The 22,370-nt window shown below is 45.8% G+C and overlaps 1 protein-coding gene across 1 annotated transcript in view; it reads left to right on the top strand.

Moving 5' to 3' along the window:
- Window positions 1–7,905: 7,905 nt before the first annotated feature.
- Window positions 7,906–22,370, top strand: part of LOC117051988 — a 37,393-nt gene continuing 22,928 nt past the window's right edge. Inside the window, exons 1-9 of the mRNA XM_033158715.1 lie at window positions 7,906–8,041; window positions 10,635–11,873; window positions 13,369–13,982; window positions 14,656–15,217; window positions 16,479–17,074; window positions 17,647–18,217; window positions 18,979–19,178; window positions 19,424–19,804; window positions 20,785–21,064. Coding sequence (XP_033014606.1) covers window positions 7,990–8,041; window positions 10,635–11,873; window positions 13,369–13,982; window positions 14,656–15,217; window positions 16,479–17,074; window positions 17,647–18,217; window positions 18,979–19,178; window positions 19,424–19,804; window positions 20,785–21,064 — 4,495 coding nt within the window. The 5' untranslated portion in view covers window positions 7,906–7,989. The remainder of the gene's footprint in view (window positions 8,042–10,634; window positions 11,874–13,368; window positions 13,983–14,655; window positions 15,218–16,478; window positions 17,075–17,646; window positions 18,218–18,978; window positions 19,179–19,423; window positions 19,805–20,784; window positions 21,065–22,370) is intronic.

Here is a 22,370-nt window from a genome sequence, read left to right as displayed (position 1 = left end):
GTGATTGTTTTGCAACTCAGGATCTGATTAAATGTGCTGCAGTCGTTGGAAGCTTACACCAGGACAACTTTGTCAGTCTCTAAGGTGCCACAAGGGGCAGAGGAATCGGTCGGTTTTTGTTTTTCTTATTTCTCAGTCCTACAGAAATTTGTCAGCTACTACTAACATACTCATTTGTGTTTTTTTTTTTAAAGAAAAATAACATTTTCTTTCTTTCTTTCTTTCTTTCTTTCTTTCTTTCTTTCTTTCTTTCTTTCTTTCTTTCTTTCTTTCTATCTGGCCTAAGTTTCCCTAATGTAATAGGGATATAGGCATTTTTACATGCACTTTCCCCTAATACACTGTTATAAGTTTGTAGGGGTACACCATATTGAGCTCCTTGGAGAAAAAGGTGAGATGGAAATGCAATAAATAAATAAACTGGAATGTGCTAACCAGGATGCAAGTTCAACACATCCAGAAACACACTACTTGCTTTTATGTAGTTTAATTATTGTTATGTGCCTTGGGGAGAGTCATGCTGGGATACAAATTTAAATAATCATGCAATAATTAATCTTGATTTGAACTAACTCTCCAAATCTTTGGCTTCAGGTCCCTGGTCTCTTCCTAAGAAATGGCAAAGGTTCCTGATAATGCAGTAGTCCTATGAACTGGATATAGCACTTTCCCCAAACCACACCACACTTCTGAAAGTGTTGCACAATGCCAAAAACCAAATCAGCCCTTTTGCATGAGAGACATGGTCCCTTAAGACTGCTCCAGCCTCTTTACAGGGACTTGCACAAACTCTGATGTTGCAATAGGCCAATGGAATCTGAAACATTTACTTGAACTACACAATGCCCTACTGTTCACCCTGCCGTTAAGTACCATATGAAAACACACAAATTCAGCATTCTGTTTTGCTTTCATCTGCAATCTCCGGTCCTGCACTGTCCTGCACTGCAGATGCTAATGAGAAGCTCAGCCTCCTATTTTGAAAAATTAAGGCTGATTAATAGAATATTTAGTTGCACAGCAGAGCTCTGAAGCAACAGTGGAAGAGGATTGATGGTCATCTCAGTCTTTCAGTCTGTCTCCCTCCTCCTCACATCTCCAGCAAATGAAACATTGCTAGGTCCATACGCACAGGCAAAGACAAAGTAGGGACCACAAATCAAAGCAGGTACCAAAAAAGAGTTTAGTAGCATAGGAAGCTGCCTTATACCGAGTTAGGCCATTAGTCCATCTGGCTCAGTATTGCGCACACTGACACAGAGCAGCTCGTGTCAGGCGGGGTGTCTCTTTCCACCCTACGTGGTGATAGCATGAACGGAACCTGGGACTTTCTGCGTGCTAAGCATGTGCTGTGCCATGGAGAAGCACAACTGCAGTCCATTGCAACACACTTCTGAAACGGACACCACAGTTCCCCAAAATTGAACCACAGGTCGAAATGAACCACAGCTGCCTAAAGTTGCATCATCTCCATAATGCACAGTTCCCTAAAACCACGCCAGTCCTTTTCAAGCAATGGATTGAGCAACCCCCGGTGTTTTCCAATGCACACTGTGTCCTAGGGACTTGTCCCTATGCAAATCCTACCTCACAATCTGCAGTAAAATGGCACAACTCTTTTATTGACATGTGCACAAATCTTGGGGGGGGGGCATGAATATATTGTCCTCCAGATCTTGTGGATGACAAGACCTGTTGTCCCTTACAATTGGCCATGCTGGCTGGGGCCAGGGAGCATTGTAGTTCAACAGATACCAAGGGGAGCTAGAAATTCCCCATTGGAACGTTCAAGTGGAGCCCGTTGCTGCACAGTGCAGCTGATGCCCTGCTTTCATGAGGAAACTATGCTGCCACAGCTTGACTTCAAGCCAGGACTGCAAAGGCAGAATTTGGAGTGCAGCTGGAATCCGTGCTTGATGCTTCTTTTGAAGTCAACTCACCTGATGACAAGGCTTCAGGGGGCCCTATCCCTCTCACGGTGGGATTCCAAGAAGCAGAAAAACAAGAAGAGTTCTTACCATGTCGTTTATTCAATATTCACAGAGAGAGATATGAAGGAATGCTGACTCTCTTAGATAATGGCGTTGCTCCAAGTAAAGTCCCACCCCCTCCGTCCCTCCTATTCTATGTCACCCCTGCGCCAACTGATTTGTACTTTCTGCCTCTGAGTTTTCTGTTCTATTACTCTCAAGGATTGCTTGTTTGGGGGGGGGGTCAGGAATGCTTTCAAGAGACACTGAGCCTGTTAGCTGTCTCTCCCCTGGTGCTTCTTTTTCCTGCTGCTCTCCCAATATTTCCCAGCTCCTCCCCTCTGCAGCCTCTGAACTATGACCTTCTGCAAATCGCTATTCTAAATTTATACTGTCCTCCTCTTCTCAGGAAGGTGCAGGAAGGGGGGTGGGGTTCCCCACCATTCCTCCTCAGTCCAACCCTTGACACCTGACACTATATGTATGGCATTGACAAATGGGGGACCCCATGCGTAGCTAACAGAGGGTGGGCAGAAGCAGAGCTAGCTGCTCTGGCACTTGGAGCAGCGCATATGTTGTGCACATGGGGGCGGAGCTAGCTGCCTGAGGGGGTGGGGCCAGCATCCCAGGAGCTAGCTGCCCGTGGGGGCAGGGCTAGTGCCCCAGGAGGGCACCACTCATGGCGACCGTCCTGGGGGATGCGGCGATGTCACCCCCCTCATGGATGACACCCGGGGCGGGCTGCACCCTCTGCACCCCTTTCCTCTGCCAGTGAGGGTGGGCCACTCTCCCATCAGCTTGGGAGCAAGGTGGGAGAGTTCATTCCTGCAGTGTTGAATACCCTGCTCAGTAGCTGTTGTGCAGAGGCGTCAAGGCCAATGGGTGCTGCTTCAGGGGCGGAGCATTGCGGAGAAAGGAGTCCCAAGTGGCATCAAGCAGGAAAAAGGAGAGGTCAGGCAGAAGAGAGCACCCTGCATTCCATATCTAAAGCATCCACCGCCACCCGCCTCAACCCACCTCCAGGGAAGACACAGCTGACCTTCTTGTGGTTTCTCCTTTCTTACTAACTTCTCCTTCCTGCCTTATGAGAGTCCCAGATCACTCTGGATACCCAAACTGATCTACAGTGCTCCAGGGCTGTCTCAGTCTGAGTTGGCCAACACCCAGATCACTCCAAACCTGCCTGATTTGGTTTGGGCCTCGGGCAATTCTTGAGCACATCTCTAACGGTTTGTCAACCATATGGTCCCCCAACCCATCAAATGTACTGTGGAGAGCAGGAGGTTCAGTCCTGCTGGGTGCTGCTTTGCCAGTGCATTCCCATCTGCCCATGATGGAAGGTGGCCCTCAGTTTGAAAAAGAGTTCTGCACCCCCATATTAAGGTCATGCCCTCCGAAAAAGGATTCACCACAACCCCTCTTTTCTGCACCTGGCCCCACACACATTTGTATTCAGCACCCATGGTGGGGAAAGGAAAACCCAGTAATACTGCAGATACATTTCCTGAGAAACTTCTGCTCCTTTTGTTTGCCAAGGGGAAAACAAAAGCTTTCCTATTAAGCAGCTGGGGAAATCCCCCACCAAGGACCACTTGAACATTTGTACTCTAATCTCAACAACTGCTTAGTTGCACAATAATTCACCTTTGTTATTTTTCACCTCCAAAGTTCCTGCTTGCCCTTCATAAGATCCCCTCTTCCATTTCCCACCCTCCCAGGCCAATCCCCACATTCCTATGTTCGAGAGATCTCGGTTGAGGTCCACTTCACACCTCTTGAGCAATAGTTCCTTTCTACGGACTCTGGATCAAACCTGAAGGAGGCTGGTAAGAAATCTTTTTTCTTGGTTTCCATTAAGCTCCTCTCCCTCTCCCTCACTGTTTCCCCCCTTTTTTACACCATCTGCATGATCCATTTAAAGCGTACCCAGTGCACTTTTAAAGCACTTATTTTCCCTAGAGAATCTTGAGAATTGTAGCTTGCCAAGTGTGCTGGATATTGTAGCTTTGTGTTGCTTCTGAATGCTCAACATGTCTTTTATTGCCTATCTTGGCAATAAGACATGCATTCAGGTACTTGAAATTCTAACTTGGTGCCTTGTTGCTCATTTGCTGTCCAGGAAATCTGAATTTTGCCCTGAAATTTTGCATGGATGAGATCACGTGTTAAGTGTACAATATAGGACAGGGCATGGCCCATGGTCAGAGATTATGTGAGTTATAGTCACAAACATCTGGAGTTGGGGAAAGCCAGTGAAAGGTGACATCAGGATTGTTTAGTCACCAGTGGGCACTTCAGTGACCCATGCATGCATAGTGTGAGGGTACGAAACAATGGCTAGTGCCTTATGGCAGACTTGCTATGGGTGTTGTAGGAGGGTTGGATCCAGATTAAGAGGAAGGATAATCATTTAGATAAAGGTAGAGCAGCTGTTTTCCATGACAAAGGAGCCATGTTCAGTCCCCAGCATCTTCAGGTAGGCCTGTCTTGGTGTAAGGCAGCTTCCTGGTTTGCCAAGAGTTGAACTCAGTTCCCACTGTAATCAATTGGGTAAGTGAGTCATGGCATAAGCCCCATTTCTTGCAACAGGAACTAAGCTCAACAAACTTAGCATGGATCCAGCCTGGAGCATTTGCCTGTGTTGCTATGATCTCTCTTCTTTCAGGTGGCATTGTTTTGTTTCCTGTTTTGCAGATGGAAGTGTGCAGGTTGACTCCACACACACACATGCACACACACCCCACACACATGGTTGGCCCTCACAAGAGAGAGATGCAGGTGATGCTGAGGTCTAAACCACTGAGCCTCTTGGGCTTGCCAATCAGAAGGTTGGCGGTTTGAATCCACACGACAGGGTGAACTCCCGTTGCTCTGTCCCAGTTCCTGCCAACCTAACAGTTCAAAAGCATGCCAGTGCAAATAGATAAATAGGTACCCCTGCGGCAGGAAGGTAAATGGTGTTTCCCGGCACTCTGGTTTCTGTCACGGTGTCCCATTACGCCAGAAGCAGCTTAATGATGCTGGCCACATGACACAGAAAGCTGTCTGTGGACAAACACCAGCTCCCAAGGCCTGAAAGCAAGATGAGCGCCGCAACCCCATAGTCGCCTTTGACTGGACTTAACTGTCTTTTATCTTCTTCTTTTAAAACAGAGTGACTCTGTTTTATAAATGCATAAATTAGATTGCTAAGATGTATAACAGCCTGCAAATCAGCAGGCTTCTGATAACATCTGAATAGTGATCTGCAGGTTTTTACCTTGGGCTAAACATACACAAGATCAGTTTTGGTCCCTGAAGATGTGTTTTGTGAGAGGTTGGCCGCTGTAGTCAATGGTTTAGAATCTGCAACCACAGAAGACCTTGTTGTTGTTGTTGTTGTTGAATATATGCACTATGATATATTAGGATAAGCTTTCCAAGAGGTTGGCTGTTTAAATAAAAATTGAGCAGCTTATCTCTCAACAGGCAGCTGGCTCCTGGTACCCTTCTTCTGGAGCAGAAGTGACTTCTTGAAGCTGGAACCACGCAGGGCCTGCATGTGTTTAGGTCAGATGGATAAGGTGGATGGAGGAGCAGGGAGGCGGTTCTTCAAGAACTTACAGTCAGGTGGAATCTGGAGGACTTCAGTCTTTCAAAACTCTCAAGCTGTTCTTGACAGTTGCCTAAATCAATCAGTGGAGCCAGAAATACAGATTTAGAGCTTGCTGCCTCTCCCTTGGCTCCTTTGGGAGGGAGAGTGGGGGAGAAAATCAAACAAAAGAAACAGATAAAATAACTGCAGCTGCCTTCCTGGCACAGATAGAGCTTTCAGACCAGTTCTGTGGAATTTCATTTTTTGAGCCCTTCTCTCTATACAAAGGGGAACAGCAGAAGAGAAACAGTTTTCCTCTCTCCTACCTCAAGCCAAGTTAGAATTGCTGAAAAGTGGAAGGTAAGAGGCTGCTTTGGACTCTCAGCATTTTTATTGCGATCATTTTCTTCGATTTCTCCCCTATTATTCCTCTAAGGAGCTCAGGTACCTTATTCTTCTCCATTGTCACAACAATCCTATGAGGTGGGTTTGGCAGAGTGAGTCTATGTAGGGGTGGATGAATCTATCAATTTTGGTTTTTCTGTTTTCTGGTCTTCATTTCTCCACATTTCTGCATCAGTGTGCAATTTTAGTTTATTTTTTTAAATTCCCATGAAAATTTGGCAGCATTTCATGCAATTTTTTATATGCCATTTTGCCTAATGTACATGTTTTTGCATGCAGTTTTTCCCATATATAATGCATTTTTGCATGTTATTTTCACTAATATATGCATTTTAATGGATGGTTTCCCCTATCATATACATTTTTATTACACTTTGTATGTTAGGAGAACTTCACTGCAAAATTCAGAGGTACGAATTTCAGCAGAGAGATGTGATTTGATTATTTAGGGGAAGTGCAAATTAGGCAGGTTCACATCAAAACCAGGGCTGTACGCTGGATTTGGCAGAAGTCTGAAATCTGAAGCTTGCACTGAATCAGGCCAATTTGATGAGATCTCTACTTTGGTCACATCAAACAGCCCCCTTGGCTGAGCCTCCTGGAGTGATTTGAAGCTGTCAGGGGTCAAGGCATTGGGCAGGAAGAAGGAAGTTTGGCTGTGCATGCCTGTTCAATCAAAGTGAGCAGTCTTGCCCCGGTGAGCAACTTCGCCACTGAATTCTGCACCAGCTGTTTTGACTAATAAATTTGCATCTGCCTTTAGTGTGTCAACATAATAGAGCCTCTGCATGTTGTAAGGGGTCATTATGTACCGTACATATAATTCCACATTTTTTTTAGTTTAATTTGGTCTAGTATCTCTCTCTTTTGGAGTAGCAGTGGGTTAAGTCTCCAAGTAGGTCTCTGTTTTGTTTCTAGTTGGTAGTGCAGGGTAGCATCCAGCGTACTGGGACCAGAGATTACTATTGGTTCCATTGAAACCTGCTTAATATTTGCAATAAGATCGAATGAACTTATTAAATAACCAGTTCTATTATATGAGCTATTACGGTTTGAAAAGAAAGAAGATTAATCCTCTAGTTGATTTAGCAAGGTTCAAAAGACATTCTAGATTACCTGGATTGTATACAGAAGAGCACCTTAATTTCCCCCTCCAGTCTAGTTTCCAATCCAGTGGCCAGTTCAGGTCTCCATCTGATAACAATTTGCCTTCCTAAAAGTCTTTTAAGGTATTTAACTGTCCTGATGGATAGTTAAGTGGCTGGTAGTTTAATTCTTTAATTCTTTATTGACAAAGCATGAACTTACAGTAGCTCCTGAGGTGCACTAGGCGCACACACGTATACACACACGCATAATGAAACACAAACACTTCTGGTACCTAAGTAGATGTCGTACCTCCCTGGGCCTATGCTCTGAGCTGGAGTTTTGGAGCAACAATTGGCCACTCGGACACTTAGACTTAAGTACCCTTGCCTGACCACCACCCAATTTTTAATAGCACCTCAAGCTACACCAACCACATCCAGCTGCAAAAGACATGCAAAAGAAATAGAATTAAAAGAACAGGGTGCTTCTAAGCATATTCTGAACCTAGGGATTTGTTTTCAGTACCTGAACTGGGCCGAGCTCACAGTCCTTTCTGACGGAAGTCCCCTCCTGGCTATCTTTCTTCATTTCAGCAGCCCAATTTAGGGATGAGTGGGAAATTATTTTGTTGTTGCTGTTAAACAACCAGAAGACAGGAGCCCCTTGCCCTTCCACTGCAAATCAGGCAGAGATCTACCTTTTTTGGTCCACTGCTGCTGTATAGGCCTTTGGAGTTCTTGCAAAAAACAAAGTCCTTTTCCATCACTGCACCTCCATGCTGGGAAAAGCTGCTCCTGTTGGTTTTTGTTATAGGTGCAGTGCCTACTTCACCTCAAAGGTTTATGTTTCTTCAAAAATCTCCATCATTACTACCACAGCTTTCTGAATCGAGAAGACCCCAGTCCTGAAAGCTTGTTTAATATTTATTCCAAAATTCCTTGTTTTGCAGCCATGGCGACACTGAGGATCCTCACCCTTCTGGCTGGTTTGATGCTCCTGAGCAGTGAGTAACCTGGGATCAGATCCCTTTTCCTTTTCAGGTTACACATGCATTTATCAGTATGCATCGTCAGGGAACCTGATCATGCTTCACATGTTTACTAGACTACAACTCCCATCATCTCTCACCATTTGCTATGATGGCTGAGGCTAAGGCTGATGGGAATAGGAGTCGAAGTAACATCTAGAGGGGGCCACAGGTTGCCTAGACCTAATGGCCAAATTAACACCCCACATTAAATACAGTATTACACATTAACTCAGAAAAAGCAAGCTATGACCTTCACTGCAATTAGTAAAAACAGATGCACCATAATGAGAATCAAAATATTTTGTAGAAAGCAGTTTTATCAAGATGCCCCCCTCCCCACATCACCCTTATCTTTGCTCAAACAGAATGCATTTGTTTAATCACTACCAGGATTCTGCAAATATTGTGAAATCTATTCTTCCACTGAAAACATTTGAACAGTTTCACAGCACTGAGTAATCCACAGCAGCCACTGGGTGTACCTGAATCTGGCCACAACTTAAGCACATACAGTATAGCAGTGGCTTGTTTTATTGATTTCGCTTCCCATAAACACTCCGCAGTGATTTAACAATAATAAGCAGCAACAATATCAAGTCCAGTACAGAGACTGACTGTAATGGGGCGAAGAGAGAGACTGCACTGGAAAAACTTGCTGGAACAAGAAGCTCTTCAATAGGCCCCAAAGAGATAATAGAAACGATGTCTGTCTGATATGTAACAAGAGTGAGTTCAAGAGGGTTGGTGCCAACACGGCAAATGCCCACTTCCTATATTACATGGTGCAGAGCTTCTGGTGAGATCTTCTCTGCAGGAGGTCCCCTCTCGCAGACCGCAATGATGGGCTGAGGGGGAGACAATACACCAGGCTACACTGGTTTAGCCCACTAACAGCCCCTTGGTGGCATCCAATTCACTTGTTCCATTAGCGCAAGGATTTATGCTTGTGCATTGGAACATTCCCTCTCTCCTTGCTCCGAACCTGTGCCTTCCTCAAATATGCTCGGGGGGGGGGGGGGTCAGGGAGCCCCTAACAAATTTAGGTGAAGTGGGGGGGAGGGAGGGAGAAGGAGAACCTTCCATTGTACCCAACAACAGTGCATGCACAATCGTGCACTTTTTTAGAGGAAGAAACCACAAGGACAGAATCTAGTCAGTCAATTCCCAGCCACCCCCCCCTTTTTTTTGCAAAAGGGGTGACCAACATCAGTACAAAAGCAATTAAGATGCATATGCTTTCCTCACTTCAGCTGCTGGGAGTTTTTTTCCCCTCTCTCTCTCTTCTATACCTTAGGAAAGTGCACATAGAGCACTTATATTGCTCCTGCTTGTTTCTCATGTGCTGATGATGCATATACAGAGCATTCATATCCAGATTGGGGAATGCATTTATTTCTGAATCTGCACCCTATTTTTTTTAAAACAACAACAACAACAACAACACATTTTATAACCTGCCTTTCACCAGCAGGTCCCAGGGCAGGTTGCAAGAATCTAAAATTCAACATTAAAACAAAATAAAATAAACCAGGAACAGGCGAGTGCAACCAAAGGAAGAAGCAAAGTTTTTCTGCATGCATTGGCTGCGAGAATGATTTCTCACAAATAGCAGGTTTCTTTTTCTCCCCCCACCTTCTGCCCACATCAATTGATGGGGAGGCAAGAAAGAATCACTTTTCCAGTCCCATGTTGGGCATTTTCCAAAGCACTGAGCATAGGGTTGGCAATGCCCCTTTCACTGCACTCCCCATGTGCATGACAGCCAGTTCACTGCTGGGCGCATCAGAACCCTGCACAAGGGATTTTGACAGATGGGCAGGACAACTCGCTTGCCAATGGTGATGTCATAATGATGTTATATGATTGGCATGCGGGTTTTCTCCTAATCCAAAGAATAGACTGAAAGAAAACCAAGCAGATCCAGGGAGGTTTTGCTGCAAAGCAGAATGTGGTGCCGTGGAGCAGATAGTAGGTCAATTGTTTTGTGCTTAAACCAAAAGTGGGGAGCCTCAGTGGCATCGCAATGAGGTGGGGGGTGGGGAGGCAGTGGGCCACAGGTGCCATGTCTGCGGGGGTGACAAGAAGTCAACCCGCGGGGGCTCGTGGCAGCATGAGCAGCCATCGCGCCACCGCAGCCGCATGTGGAGGATCCTCCGTTTGTGGCTGCAGCCATGAGCAGAGGATCCCGGCAGTGTCCATATGGCACTGGAGTGGCGCCACCGGCAAACCGCTATGTACTGCGCATGTGCGGTGTTGCTATGCATGGCGCATGCATCATACGTAGTGATGCCGCACATGCGCCCTACGTAGTGATGCCCGCCCCGGGTTTCACGATGCCTTCCTTCACCCCGGGGAGCCTGTGTCTTTTCAAATGCTGTTGGGCTCAAATGCCTACCCAAACCCAGCCAGCAAGGTCTAATGGCCAGGGGTGATGGGAATTACAGTCCAACAACATCCATTATATATAATAACTTTTCTTTTCATCTGATTTCTTTTTTTGCTTTGATATTTCATTGCTATCGTTTCCCAAAATCGCTTTGTGTATTTTATGTCCTAAACTTTTCAGGTCACACCAGCGCAAGGTACTATGGCAAACAATTTGTCACGGCCTTCATGCAAAATTTTGAGACGAGTCGAGCCTCCGAAACAAACTTTCAGCTGCTCCTCACTGGCCACCACAACCTGACTGAAGTAACTGTGTCAGTGAGTCGATCGGCTTTCCGGGAAAGTTATTCAGTTGGAGAAGGTGAAATGGTGCCTGTGCAGATCCCAGAGACCGCAGAGATGAAAGGCAGCACCACATTCGACCAGTCTGTTCTGATTCAGGCCGACAAGGACATTTCTGCTGTCTTACTGTACCGGAAGTTGTATTCCGTGGCAACCACAGCTCTGTATCCATCCCATGAACTTGGCACAACCTATTATGTTGTAACCCCGTCAAGTACCAAACCGACCATCTACTTAAAAGAATTCGCAGTCATAGCCGCGCATTCTCCTGTCACAGTTCGTATTTTCCTAAAAGGGAATGTGATCTTCGGTGGGGCATCGTACGCCGCAGGGACAAGACTCACAGTTTACCTCCGGACATTCCAGGTTGCCCAACTGCAAAGCTCAGATGATTTGTCAGGCACCAGGATTGAGTCGTCGGCACCCGTGGCCGTCTTGAGTGGGCATGTCTGTGTGGTGCAAAATTATCAGTGTGACCATGTTGTTGAGCAGCTGCTGCCGGTCTCCAGCTGGGGCAGCACCTTTGTCGTCCCCCCGGTGTTTTTCCAGACCAATCCTGACATTGCGTATGTGGTGGCTTCCCAGGACACTCATGTTGACTATCAGCTGGGAGCACAGAAAGGTTCTCAAGACATGGTGGCTGGTGAAGTTAGGCAGTTTGAGATCCAGTTCCCTAATGCCTTTTACATCTCTGCTAATGCTGGGATCCAGGTCCTCTTCTTCTTCACTGGCCTCAAGACAGGAAACACAGGCTATGACCCGTTCCTCATCAACATCCCAGCCATAACAGCTTATGGCCTATCCTACCACGTTGATGTGATAAAGAATTTTGAGAACTACGTCATTATCATAGCAAAAAGCTCTGAAACCCAGAGGATTACCCAAGATGAGACTGCTATCACAGGCGTTCAGTGGAGAATGATTCCCAGATCACCTTATTCATGGGCTGTATATAACTTGGGCCCCAGGCATCAGTCCATCTCTGTAGCACACCCTCAAACTCCTTTTGGTGTCTTGGTCTTTGGTGGCCGAAACTATGAAGGCTATGGCTTTGCTCCACCACCTTTTGTCTTACCAGGTAATTTAAGCTTCATGCTGGGTTTACATCCTAAGTAGATGTATTGGGGTTGGTGGGGAACCAGCTTGCAAGGAAAATTTATCCAGGAGATCCTTAAGCTGTATCTGCCACCTATCCAGTATAACTTCCTTTTACAGAGATCTCCTGCGCTATGGCCAATCAGCTCTTTGCACAACACAGCCAATCATAAAGCATCACTATAGACAGGTCCCTCCCACATCTATCTCCATGCAGGGGTGAATGTGTATATTTGTGTCTCCTCCAGTAAAGCTCATCATAATCTGGCAGTTTTGCTATTTCCCCACACTTCTTTCTTCTTGATTGGCTAACCGTCACATTGCAAAAAAAAAAAAAAAAAAGTGTATTTAGAATAGTTTTTCTAAAATTTTACCTTTTAGGAAAAACTCGTCACATAGCAAATATCGCATAAAGTAATTTAAAACATCACACTTAAAAAAACACCCCTAAATACATTAGAATTAGAAACAACAATCTGTCATAAAATCACAATTATCAACAGAATAAAAACAGTAGCAGCTGCAAGCCAATAACCTGTTTAAAATCACTCCATAAAAGTGATAGAGAACAAGTGTACCTCTAGGGCCCACTGAAAAAACTGTAGGGATATCACTTGGAAGCAAATTCCACAGATGTGTGGCCACCATCAAGAAGGCCCTGCCCCCTATGCCGAGAGATTTTATTTCTGTCACAGGTGGGCACACAAATGAGTCCTGATATACACTGATACAGATGCATACGTGACTCTCCAAAGTTCTTGGGATGGGAGTGTTTACAATAAGATTGCTTTTCAATGACTTTTTTTATTTGGTGCATTTATATTCCACTTAATTCTTGGTATTTCGAAGCAGTTTACATAATGACAACCATACATAAAATGAAGCCATAAAAGAAGAGCAAATTATGTGAAGGGCCTGTGGGTAAACATGTTGGCCTGATGTCCCATTTGGTGGTCCTATCACTTAATTCCAGGTCAACTGACAATAAAACAAGTCATTCCCTCTTTGAGTGCATTTATCTCAGGATGTGGGTGGCGCTGTGGTCTAAAGCGCTGAGCCTCTTGGGCTTGCTGATCAGAAGCTTGGCAGTTCAAATCCCTGCAATGGGATGAGCTCCTGTTGCTCTGTCCCAGCTCCTGCCAACCTAGCAGTGTGAAAGCATGGCAGTACAAGTAGATAAATAGATACCGCTGTGCTGGGAAGGTAACCGGTGTTTCCGTGCGCTCTGGTTTCCGTCATGGTGTCCCATTGCACCCTATGTGGTTTAGTCATGCTGGCCACATGACCCAGACAAACGCCCGCTCCCTTGGCCTGAAAGCAAGATGAGCTCCAGAACTCCATAGTCACCTTTGGCTGGATTTAACCATCCAGGGGTCGCTTACCTTTTCCCTTTACTTATCTCAGTTAGCAAAGACATCTTGATAGACCTACGGGTCCAAGAAATGACTTGAATGGGTTTTAATCCTTGTTTCATTCAGATTCTGAACTGGCCCCAATATCCTGCCCTGAGAACAGCCACTACGAGTCCTGCGGAAATGCCTGCCCAGCCACCTGTTCTGACCGAACCGCTCCCGAAACGTGTGATGATACCTGTGTGCCGATCTGTCAGTGCGACGAGGGCTACATCCTCAGTGATGAAATATGCATCCCAGTGGAGAATTGTAACTGTACCTATAACGGCAAGATCTATGGTCCAGGGGAGGAGTTTTGGACTGATGAAAGCTGCCGTAGTCGCTGCAAATGTAACCCCAGATTAGGGAGGGCAGTGTGCCTGCAGGATTCCTGTAAGGCCAGAGAGAAATGTACCCTAGTTGATGGGAACTGGGGCTGTCATACCATCAGATATTCCACCTGCATAGGAACTGGAGACCCTCACTACACCACCTTTGATGGAAAGAGATTTGACTTCATGGGAACCTGCATTTATCAAATGGCTGGAGTCTGCTCCAAGGACCCCACTCTCACCCCGTTTTTGGTCACGGTGGAGAACAACAACCGAGGCAGCAAGGCGGTGTCCTTCACCAAAGTGGTGACACTAGAGGTCTACGGCATGACCATCAGCCTGAGCCAAGAGCATCCACGCAAGATTAAGGTATATATGCTAGGCGACAAGAGAAGATTAGGGGAACTGTTGATTACATATTTTGCTGTGAGAGGACCAGCTGGTACAAGGGTAGGGAGTCATTCATTCACCACCAATCATTCTTCTCCCTCCACCCTTGCAGACTCGTTTCCCTGGCAGCACTTTGGGGATGGGAGCTGAAGAATTACTCAGTGTTGAGTGTCTGCTATGTTTTATCTCCTACACAAGCAATGCTGGATGTCACTCAGCTCCTATCTAAAAGTGTCTCTGCAGCCAGCTACACAGGGCCAAGAGGGGAAGAGGATGAGTGAGCAGGACTTTGCAGCTGCAATGCAGCTGAGTGGCCGAAATGGCAATGCAGTCTGGGCTGTAGGCAGGATAGGTATCACCCCTGGCATCTGGTGCTGAGCCTGACCCGGGGGGGGGGGAGCACAGTAGAGGATTTAGGAAGAGATGTCCAAGTCCACCTAAAAGCCAGTGGAACATAGAGGCTCTGCCTTCATAGGATAGATTCCTGTTTTAACTGTCCATGGGAGAAATGTGTTTTTCCTTGTCCCCAGAATTTTAGCCCTCTCATCTGGCAACTAACTTCATTCTGCATAATTCTAAATTTGTTCATCAGTTACTCACCTTTTTTTGATTTCACTGAAAATCCCTGCATGGTCACTTCCATGTTTTCCAGGTGAATGGAGTCTTTGTGGACCTGCCCTTCTCCTATGAAAATAAACTGAAGGTCTACATCAGCGGAGTCCATGGCTTCATCAAAACAGACTTTGATCTGAGAGTCAGCTTTGACTGGTACAGTTATGCCAGGGTCATTATTCCCAACACTTATGCCAATGCTGTGTGTGGTCTGTGTGGCAATGCCAATCAGGATCCTAGCGATGACTTTGCTATGAAGGATGGAGCTCAGACGACAGATGAAATGCAGTTTGCAGACAGCTGGAAAGTTAAGGAGGTCCCAGGATGTTCTGCAGGATGCAGTGACTGCCCAGTATGCAGTGAGGCAGAGAAACAGACCTACAAGGGAGACCAGTTCTGTGGGATCCTCAAGAGAAGGGATGGGCCCTTCAGGCAGTGCCATGAGACCATTGACCCAACACCCTATTTTGATGATTGTGTATTTGACACCTGCCAATACAAGGGTCTTCATGACACTCTCTGCAGTGCCATCAGTGCCTATGTGACAGCCTGCCAAGCTCTGGGCATCGATGTTGGGAAATGGAGATCAGCCTCTTTCTGCAGTAAGTGTTACTTCATGAATCTCAGTTTCGTTTTTGCTCCAGAAATGAGTGTGGGCATCCTCTGTGCAGATATTCTGCACTGACATAATGCATGGATGTCAGGGCATTTCAAGGGATCCAGACAACACCAGAAATTGGGCAAGCAAAATCATCCTGTTGCTCCTTCTATGTGGAGAGCTTTCTTCAAGTGGCTACTGTGAGAGAGGGGCTAAAATTAATGGCTTTTCTAGCTCCCTAAGCTCTTGGAGAGGGACCATAGTTTCACAGTAGAGCTTGTCCTTTGTACAGAGAAGATCCCAGGTTCAATCCCCAGCATCTCCACATACCACTGGGGGAGAACCATGCTTGAAATCCTAGAGTATTTTTGCCAGTCAGGGTAGACACTGCAGAGCTAGATGGATCAGTGGACTGACTCATAGGAATGTAAGAAGAGCCTGATGGATCCAACCAATGGACCATCCATCCAGTGGTTTGAGGGAAGTCACAGCTCAGAGGCAAATGAGGGGAAAAGCTGGGAAATAATGGGAGAGGAGGAGGCAGGACCAGAACAGCAGCTGACTGACACGGTGTCTTTAGCAAGCATTCCACACACACACACACCCCATCTCCCAGAACCCGGCAAGCCTTAAAAGTAGGAGAGCAAAGAGTTCAAAGACAGAGGGCATGTAGCAGCACCCATAGAAGTGACAAATGAAGAAGTGGGAGATATGGGGGGGGGAGAGATTCACTCGGGACAACACCATTATCCAAGCGGCTGGGTTCTATAGCAGCTCTCTGTAATAGTGAAATAAAAAAGGACAGTAAGAAACCTTTCCTTTTCTTTATACCTTCCTGGGCAACCAGCTGGGAGCCTCTGACAGTATCCCGACACTCTGACAGTAGAGATACAATAGAGCCACAGTGCTTAGTAGCCATAGCTTGGCAGATACAAGGCGGTTTGTATTACATTACAACGGTCGGGGGAAAGAAAACAACACACCTCTCTACTCATTCTCTCCAGTGTGGTGTAGTGGTTAAGAGCGGTAGACTCGTTATCTGGGGAACCGGGTTCGCATCTCCACTCCTCCACATGCAGCTGCTGGGTGACCTTGGGCTAGTCACACTTCTCTGAAGTCTCTCAGCCCCACTCACCTCACAGAGTGTTTGTTGTGGGGGAGGAAGGGAAAGGAGAATGTTAGCCACTTTGAGACTCCTTCGGGTAGTGAAAAGCGGGATATCAAATCCAAACTCTTCTTCTTCTTCTTCTTCTTCTTCCTTCCAGGCTTTTCCTGTCCACGCAATTCCCACTATGAACTCTGTGCAAATGCCTGCCCTGATACATGTGGGAGTGCCTCCTCCCCAATAATGTGTGATGCTGCATGTACCGAAGGGTGTGCCTGTGATCCTGGATTCGTGCTCAGTGGAAATCAATGTGTCCATCTTGCAGAGTGTGGCTGTGTGCACCAGGGCAGATACTACAAAAAGGGAGAGGAGTTTTATCCCAGCAGCTCCTGCCAGGAGAAGTGCCGCTGCCTGGACAATGGAGCCACCAAGTGCCGGCAGTTCTCCTGTGGAGCACATGAGGAGTGCAGGGTGGAGAATGGCATCCAAGGCTGTCACCCTGCGGGGTACGGCACAGCTATAGCACTTGGTGACCCTCTTTATATTTCCTTTGATGGACAAAGCTTTCGCTTCCATGGCTCCTGCACTTACACCTTAGCCAAAGTCTGCAGCACAGATCCTCGACTGCAGAATTTCTCCATTTTGGTGGAGAACGAGAAGCTTGGAAATGGATATCTTGCTCAGATAAGGAAGGTTGTGGTCTCTGTTCATCAGCACACTATCGTCCTTGAAAGGGGAAGAAAATGGATAGCTATGGTATGTATGGGCTCCTCATATCAGATTATTATTACTATTTGAAATAACAGGGATGTGGGTGGCGCTGAGGTCTAAACCACTGAGCCTCTTGGGCTTGCCAATGGGAAGGTTGGCGGTTCAAATCCCCGCGACAGGGTGAGCTCCCGTGGCTCTGTCCCAGCTCCTGCCAACCTAGCAGTTCGAAAGCACATCAGTGCAAGTAGAGAAATAGGCACTGTTGAAGCGGGAACATAAATGGCGTTTCCATGCGCTCTGGTTTCCGTCACGGTGTCCCGTTGCACCAGAAGCGGTTTAGTCATGCTGGCCACATGACCCAGAAAGCTGTCTGCGGACAAAGGCAGGTTCCCTCGACCTGAAAGTGAGATGAGCGCCACACCCCATAGTCGCCTTTGATTAAACTGCTTTTTTTTTAAAAAAAAATGATGACATTTCTTTAGATCACTGGTATTTAAAAAAAACCAGCATGTGCAAAAGGATATGTGTGTGTCCTTTGTATTTGTGTGTGCTTGAGAATTTGTGTGTGCTCAGAGCTAACCCCCATGAATATGCTTCTTTCTTCTTTGCTGATGCAGGTGGATGAAGAATTCTGCACTTTGCCAGTGAATAGAGACGAGGGGAAACTCTGGATCACTCAGGAGGGGATCAATATAATTGTCCAGGCATCCCTTGGCCTCACAGTCCTTTATGATACCTCTTCCTATGTCCGCGTGTCTGTCCCCAGCACCTACCAGGGACACATGTGTGGTCTGGGTGGCAATTTCAATGGCGATGAGAGGGACGATTTCCTGCTGCCTAGTGGGGAGTCCGCACAAACGGTGGATGAGTTTGGGGCCTCCTGGCAGGTCCCTCTGGATGGTGCCATCTGCTCCAATGGCTGTGGTGAGGAATGCCCCACTTTTGATACAGTCCAGACAGCACCGTATGAGAATGACGACTCCTGTGGAATGATCACGTCCAAGACAGGACCATTCAAAGACTGCTCCTCATTAGTAAGCCCCTCGGATTACCTTGAGCAATGCCTGTATGACTTGACTGTGGCCAAAGGGGAGCAGGAGTATCTCTGCAGAAGCCTTCAAGCCTATGCAGCTGCATGCCAGTCTGCTGGAGTCAAGATTGGAGCCTGGAGAACAAAGTCCTTCTGTCGTAAGTTGGATGATAAGGTTTCGCCATCTCTGCCTTTTCGGGAGTGAGTCTCCCCCAAACCCAAAGTAATATAAGCTATTGGTTGAGCTATGTTGGTTTCAGTGCTATGAGTTTACTTGTCTTCTGCCTTGTTTCCTCAAGCCTTTCTCTCCCACTTACCTTTCTATCCATGGAGAGGACACAAAATAAATGAGTATATGAAAACCCAATGTGAGGAATGTTCAGTTCTCAAGATGTTGCTGGACTACACCTTCCACCATCCCCATGCATTGGCCATCCTTTCTGTTTCTGATGGGCATTGTAGTGGAGCAACATCTGGAGAGCAGAAGGTTCCCCATCCCTGATAAGAAGGAGAAAGGAAAAGTGAGAGACAGAGCTTTGAGGTTTGGAAGGCTGGAGACATCTTGCAGGGATTGCATACCTCCTTGGGTATCTCATGAGGGCAGTTCGATTTCTAGCTTTTTACAAAGACTTTGCTGTCTCTGACTTCACCTATGCTTGACATGCATATTTGTAAAGAAACCCAACTATTATTTAAAAGCCATAAGTCTTCGGTGACCTCTAATCCAAAGAAAACCAAACCCAGGTCAGTGCTGTTCCTGGAACTTCTCATAACTTGTGAAAGTGGTGTGTGCGTGTATAACAACACAATATAGAGAAAAGAAAATAGCTGAAAAGAAAACCTGCTTCTTAAGAAGACTCTTTCCTATTTTTTGTAATGAAGAATGCCTGGTAAACATGGCTTTGATTTGTCTCCTCAGCCCTCACCTGCCCAGTCAACAGCCACTATGAGACTTGCACCGGATCTTGCGATTTCACCTGTGCCAGCTTGTCCACTGTTGTGCAATGCTCAAAGAACTGCTTTGAAGGCTGCCAGTGCAATGATGGCTATGTGTCTGATGGGGATGCATGTGTGCCTTTGAACAAATGCGGCTGTGTGCATAATGGTCTGTACATTAAGGTAAGGCCAGCTTTGCTGGTGGAGCACCATGGACGTTGAATGAAAACTGGCGTGCCTGTGGTACAAGCATTTGCTGGAATTAGATCACTGTCTCTTTCTATTCCTAAATGTAGATTCTTGGAATGACAGCAGGCCAATTTTTCAAATGAATAAAATAAACAACAACAACAAAATCAGTGTATTTGAATGTTCAGACTCTTTTCCAGATCTCACAGCTATGTCCCTTGTCTGGGATTGCCCTACAGGTTGGAGAGAACATCTTCTCAAGCAACTGCACAGAAAAAATAACTTGCAATGCCACAGGTCAACTTGTTTATGAGAAAACCAGATGCCAGGCTGAAGAGATATGCACGCTTAGAAATGGCATGCGCAGCTGTGAAAGCAAGGAATACCAGTGCAAACTCACTCCAGGAGCCCAGCTCTCTACCTTCGATGGTGCTTCGCGCAAGTACCTCTGCAGTGGGGTTTATGACATTGCCACCGTTTGTGATGAAAGTGTCCCCTACTGGTTCAGGGTGTCAGTGAGCATCGGAAAGGACAGTGACAATGTCTTGGTAGTTGGGAGAGCGGTCCATGTTTTCTTTCAGAATGTATCCATCACTCTTAAAAGGAACCACAGGACATGGGTAAGAGAAAGTCAGGAGGAACAGTGCGTTAAGATCTGAGAGCCATTAATAAAGTATTGGGCTCGAGTGCTGTCCCCTCCCATTCCAGCACAGCCAGGAAGAGAAATAAACTTTGATTCAGTTGTATGTCCTGCTGTGCCTGGCTTCTCACTGTGTACTAATTGGGGATCAATATATTTTTGTTTTAAGAAAAAGATTCTCAGCAATTGCCAAACATGCCAATTTCAAATGATGGATGATGAAGCTGGCTTGTTTAATGGATCTCGATTCCTGGTAGTGAAAATTGCAGGTGAATTTATTCCTTCTCCTGGATGAATGCGGGGAGAAGAGGGTAGCACTTTAACAGGAGGCTTAAAAGATCTGAGCACAGTTTAGCATTACTTGGGAACTGGTCCAGTGTGGGAGGGATCTCCTGACTGTTTATGCCAGGGCTGTAGATCCAGAACTGCCGAGAAACCCTTGTTTTTTAAAGAAGCATTTCTTCTTTACTGTAACCAAGTGTTGTGCTTGCTTCCCCATCCAATGCATGGACTGACGGGGCACCAGCAGATTCTGTGCCTCATAGTCGCCCTATGATTCTGTGGAAGGATCTCTGCATCGTTGACATTTGCTCTTTTGTTCTGCAGCAGTGTTAAAGCGAATCAATGGGGAGAATTCATAATCAAATAAGACTCTTGTTCTCGGAACTTTTCATTTCATCTCTCCAAGACCAACTTCTGTGGGAATTCAAAGGCAGAATCCATTGGCAGTTTCTCTTCATTGCATTCATTTAATATTACCTGAGTTAGAGCATACAACTTCCGTTTAAGCATAATAGGCTCCAGTGTTTTCTTGACTTCCAGTTGCATAGTTGGACAGCCTCTGGGTTATTTCATCTGATAGCATGCAGAGTTTGTGCGGATTTTGGTTCTCAGGATGCTGCAGGCTTTTTGGCCTTCACTCGGTGCCACATTTCATGTGTCATTCTTTATGTGTTCCAGGTAAATGGACGCCTGGTAAGGCTGCCCTACAGGAGTTCCCAAGCCATATCTGTGAGCGAAATTCAGGACGGGATCCTGATTAACCAGGCCTCTCAGGTGCAGGTTCACCTTCGCTCTGATGGGGAGGTGACAGTGGGAGTTAAGAAGACCCTCGCAGGAAAGCTGTGTGCCCCATGTGGAAACTTCAATGGGAACAGCTCTGATGACTTGAAGCTGCCCAATGGGATGATCGAGACAAACATTGCTGAGCTCCTACATGCCTGGGAGGCCAAAGACTTCTAATATTAGTAAGATTGCTGTAACTGTTTTATTATTATTATTATTATTATTATTATTATTATTATTATTATTATTATTATTATTATATTTTAACTGACATGCCACTTAATGCTAAGATGGCTTCAAAGAGATTTGCAAAACTTAGGCTGGATCTACACTGACCTGTTTAATGTTATTAGAATTTTTTTAGATATGTCATTCTAAAACATCACAGGGCGTATTTGTAAACTGAAGCATTTTTTAACCCCCCCCTTTTTTGGTCAAAACACTGTCTCCCTACTGCTGGTTGCTGGCTGTTCTGCAGTCCCTTCTGGTGTCGCATTTTAATAGCACATTATGAACATTAAAAATAGGACATCATGTGTCCATATGCATAATCAAAACCCTTCCTTAATGTTAAAAACCATTAGTGTAGATCTGCCCATAGGAACCCTCATTGTACTGCATCATTAAAATAAAGAATAATCAAAACCACACTGTAATTAAAAAGAAAAAGAAAAAAAATCCTGTTAAATATAGATGTCTGTGATTAGCACATCTACAATCTTTAGATAGATGTGCTAATCATGGACATTTATAATTAATGGGATTGTTTCTTTCTTTTTGGTTTTAATTATGGTGTATTTTTAATTATTCTTTATTTTAATGATGCATTATTAGCATATGGATACCCGCCATATGCGGGGGAAAAACAGGACATCCCATTTTTTGTGGGAGATCGCAAAAGCCATTTTGGGTGCTGTGATCTCCCACGCTTTCATGTTGCGCTCTCACGCAGCATCCCAAAATGTGCTCTGAAAAAGTGCTTTTTCCAGGGTGAGGCTGTGGCAAGTGTCAAGTGACTCACCTGGGGGCATGTCCTGGAAGATGCGTGTCCCAGTTTTTGAAATGAAAAAAATGAACAGTATGCATATGCAGTGAGGCAAACACATTAAAACGGTGCAGCAATTAAAGCAGGAGGCCCAGGTGAAGAGATCAAGGGAATGCCTGTATAAACAGGTGTGTTTTGAAAAGCTGGCAGAGTGCCAGTGCAACTGGGTCTGCCGTATTTAAGCAGGGAGTTTATTCCACAATGCCAATGCAGCCAGTGAAGCCCACCTCCTAGTCATCACAAGCTGATAATTATTAGGCTAGACAGGTTCCATTTGTTGATCTTAATTCCCTTACAGGGCAAGAGACAGGAAGGACTGAGCCACACTTACCTTTTGCTCTGTGCTTTCCAGGTACAGGTTTGTGCTTTAAAGCTCCAAGTCTGAGCTCTCTCTTTTGCCCCAGAGCCTTTCCTTTTTTTCACCCATCCATCATCT

The sequence above is a fragment of the Lacerta agilis genome, chromosome 8 (genome assembly GCF_009819535.1).
Source record: "Lacerta agilis isolate rLacAgi1 chromosome 8, rLacAgi1.pri, whole genome shotgun sequence".
Taxonomy (NCBI): Eukaryota; Metazoa; Chordata; class Lepidosauria; order Squamata; family Lacertidae; genus Lacerta; species Lacerta agilis.
The sequence above is the reverse complement of the archived record's forward strand: the minus strand, read 5'-3'. Positions and strand labels throughout refer to the sequence as shown.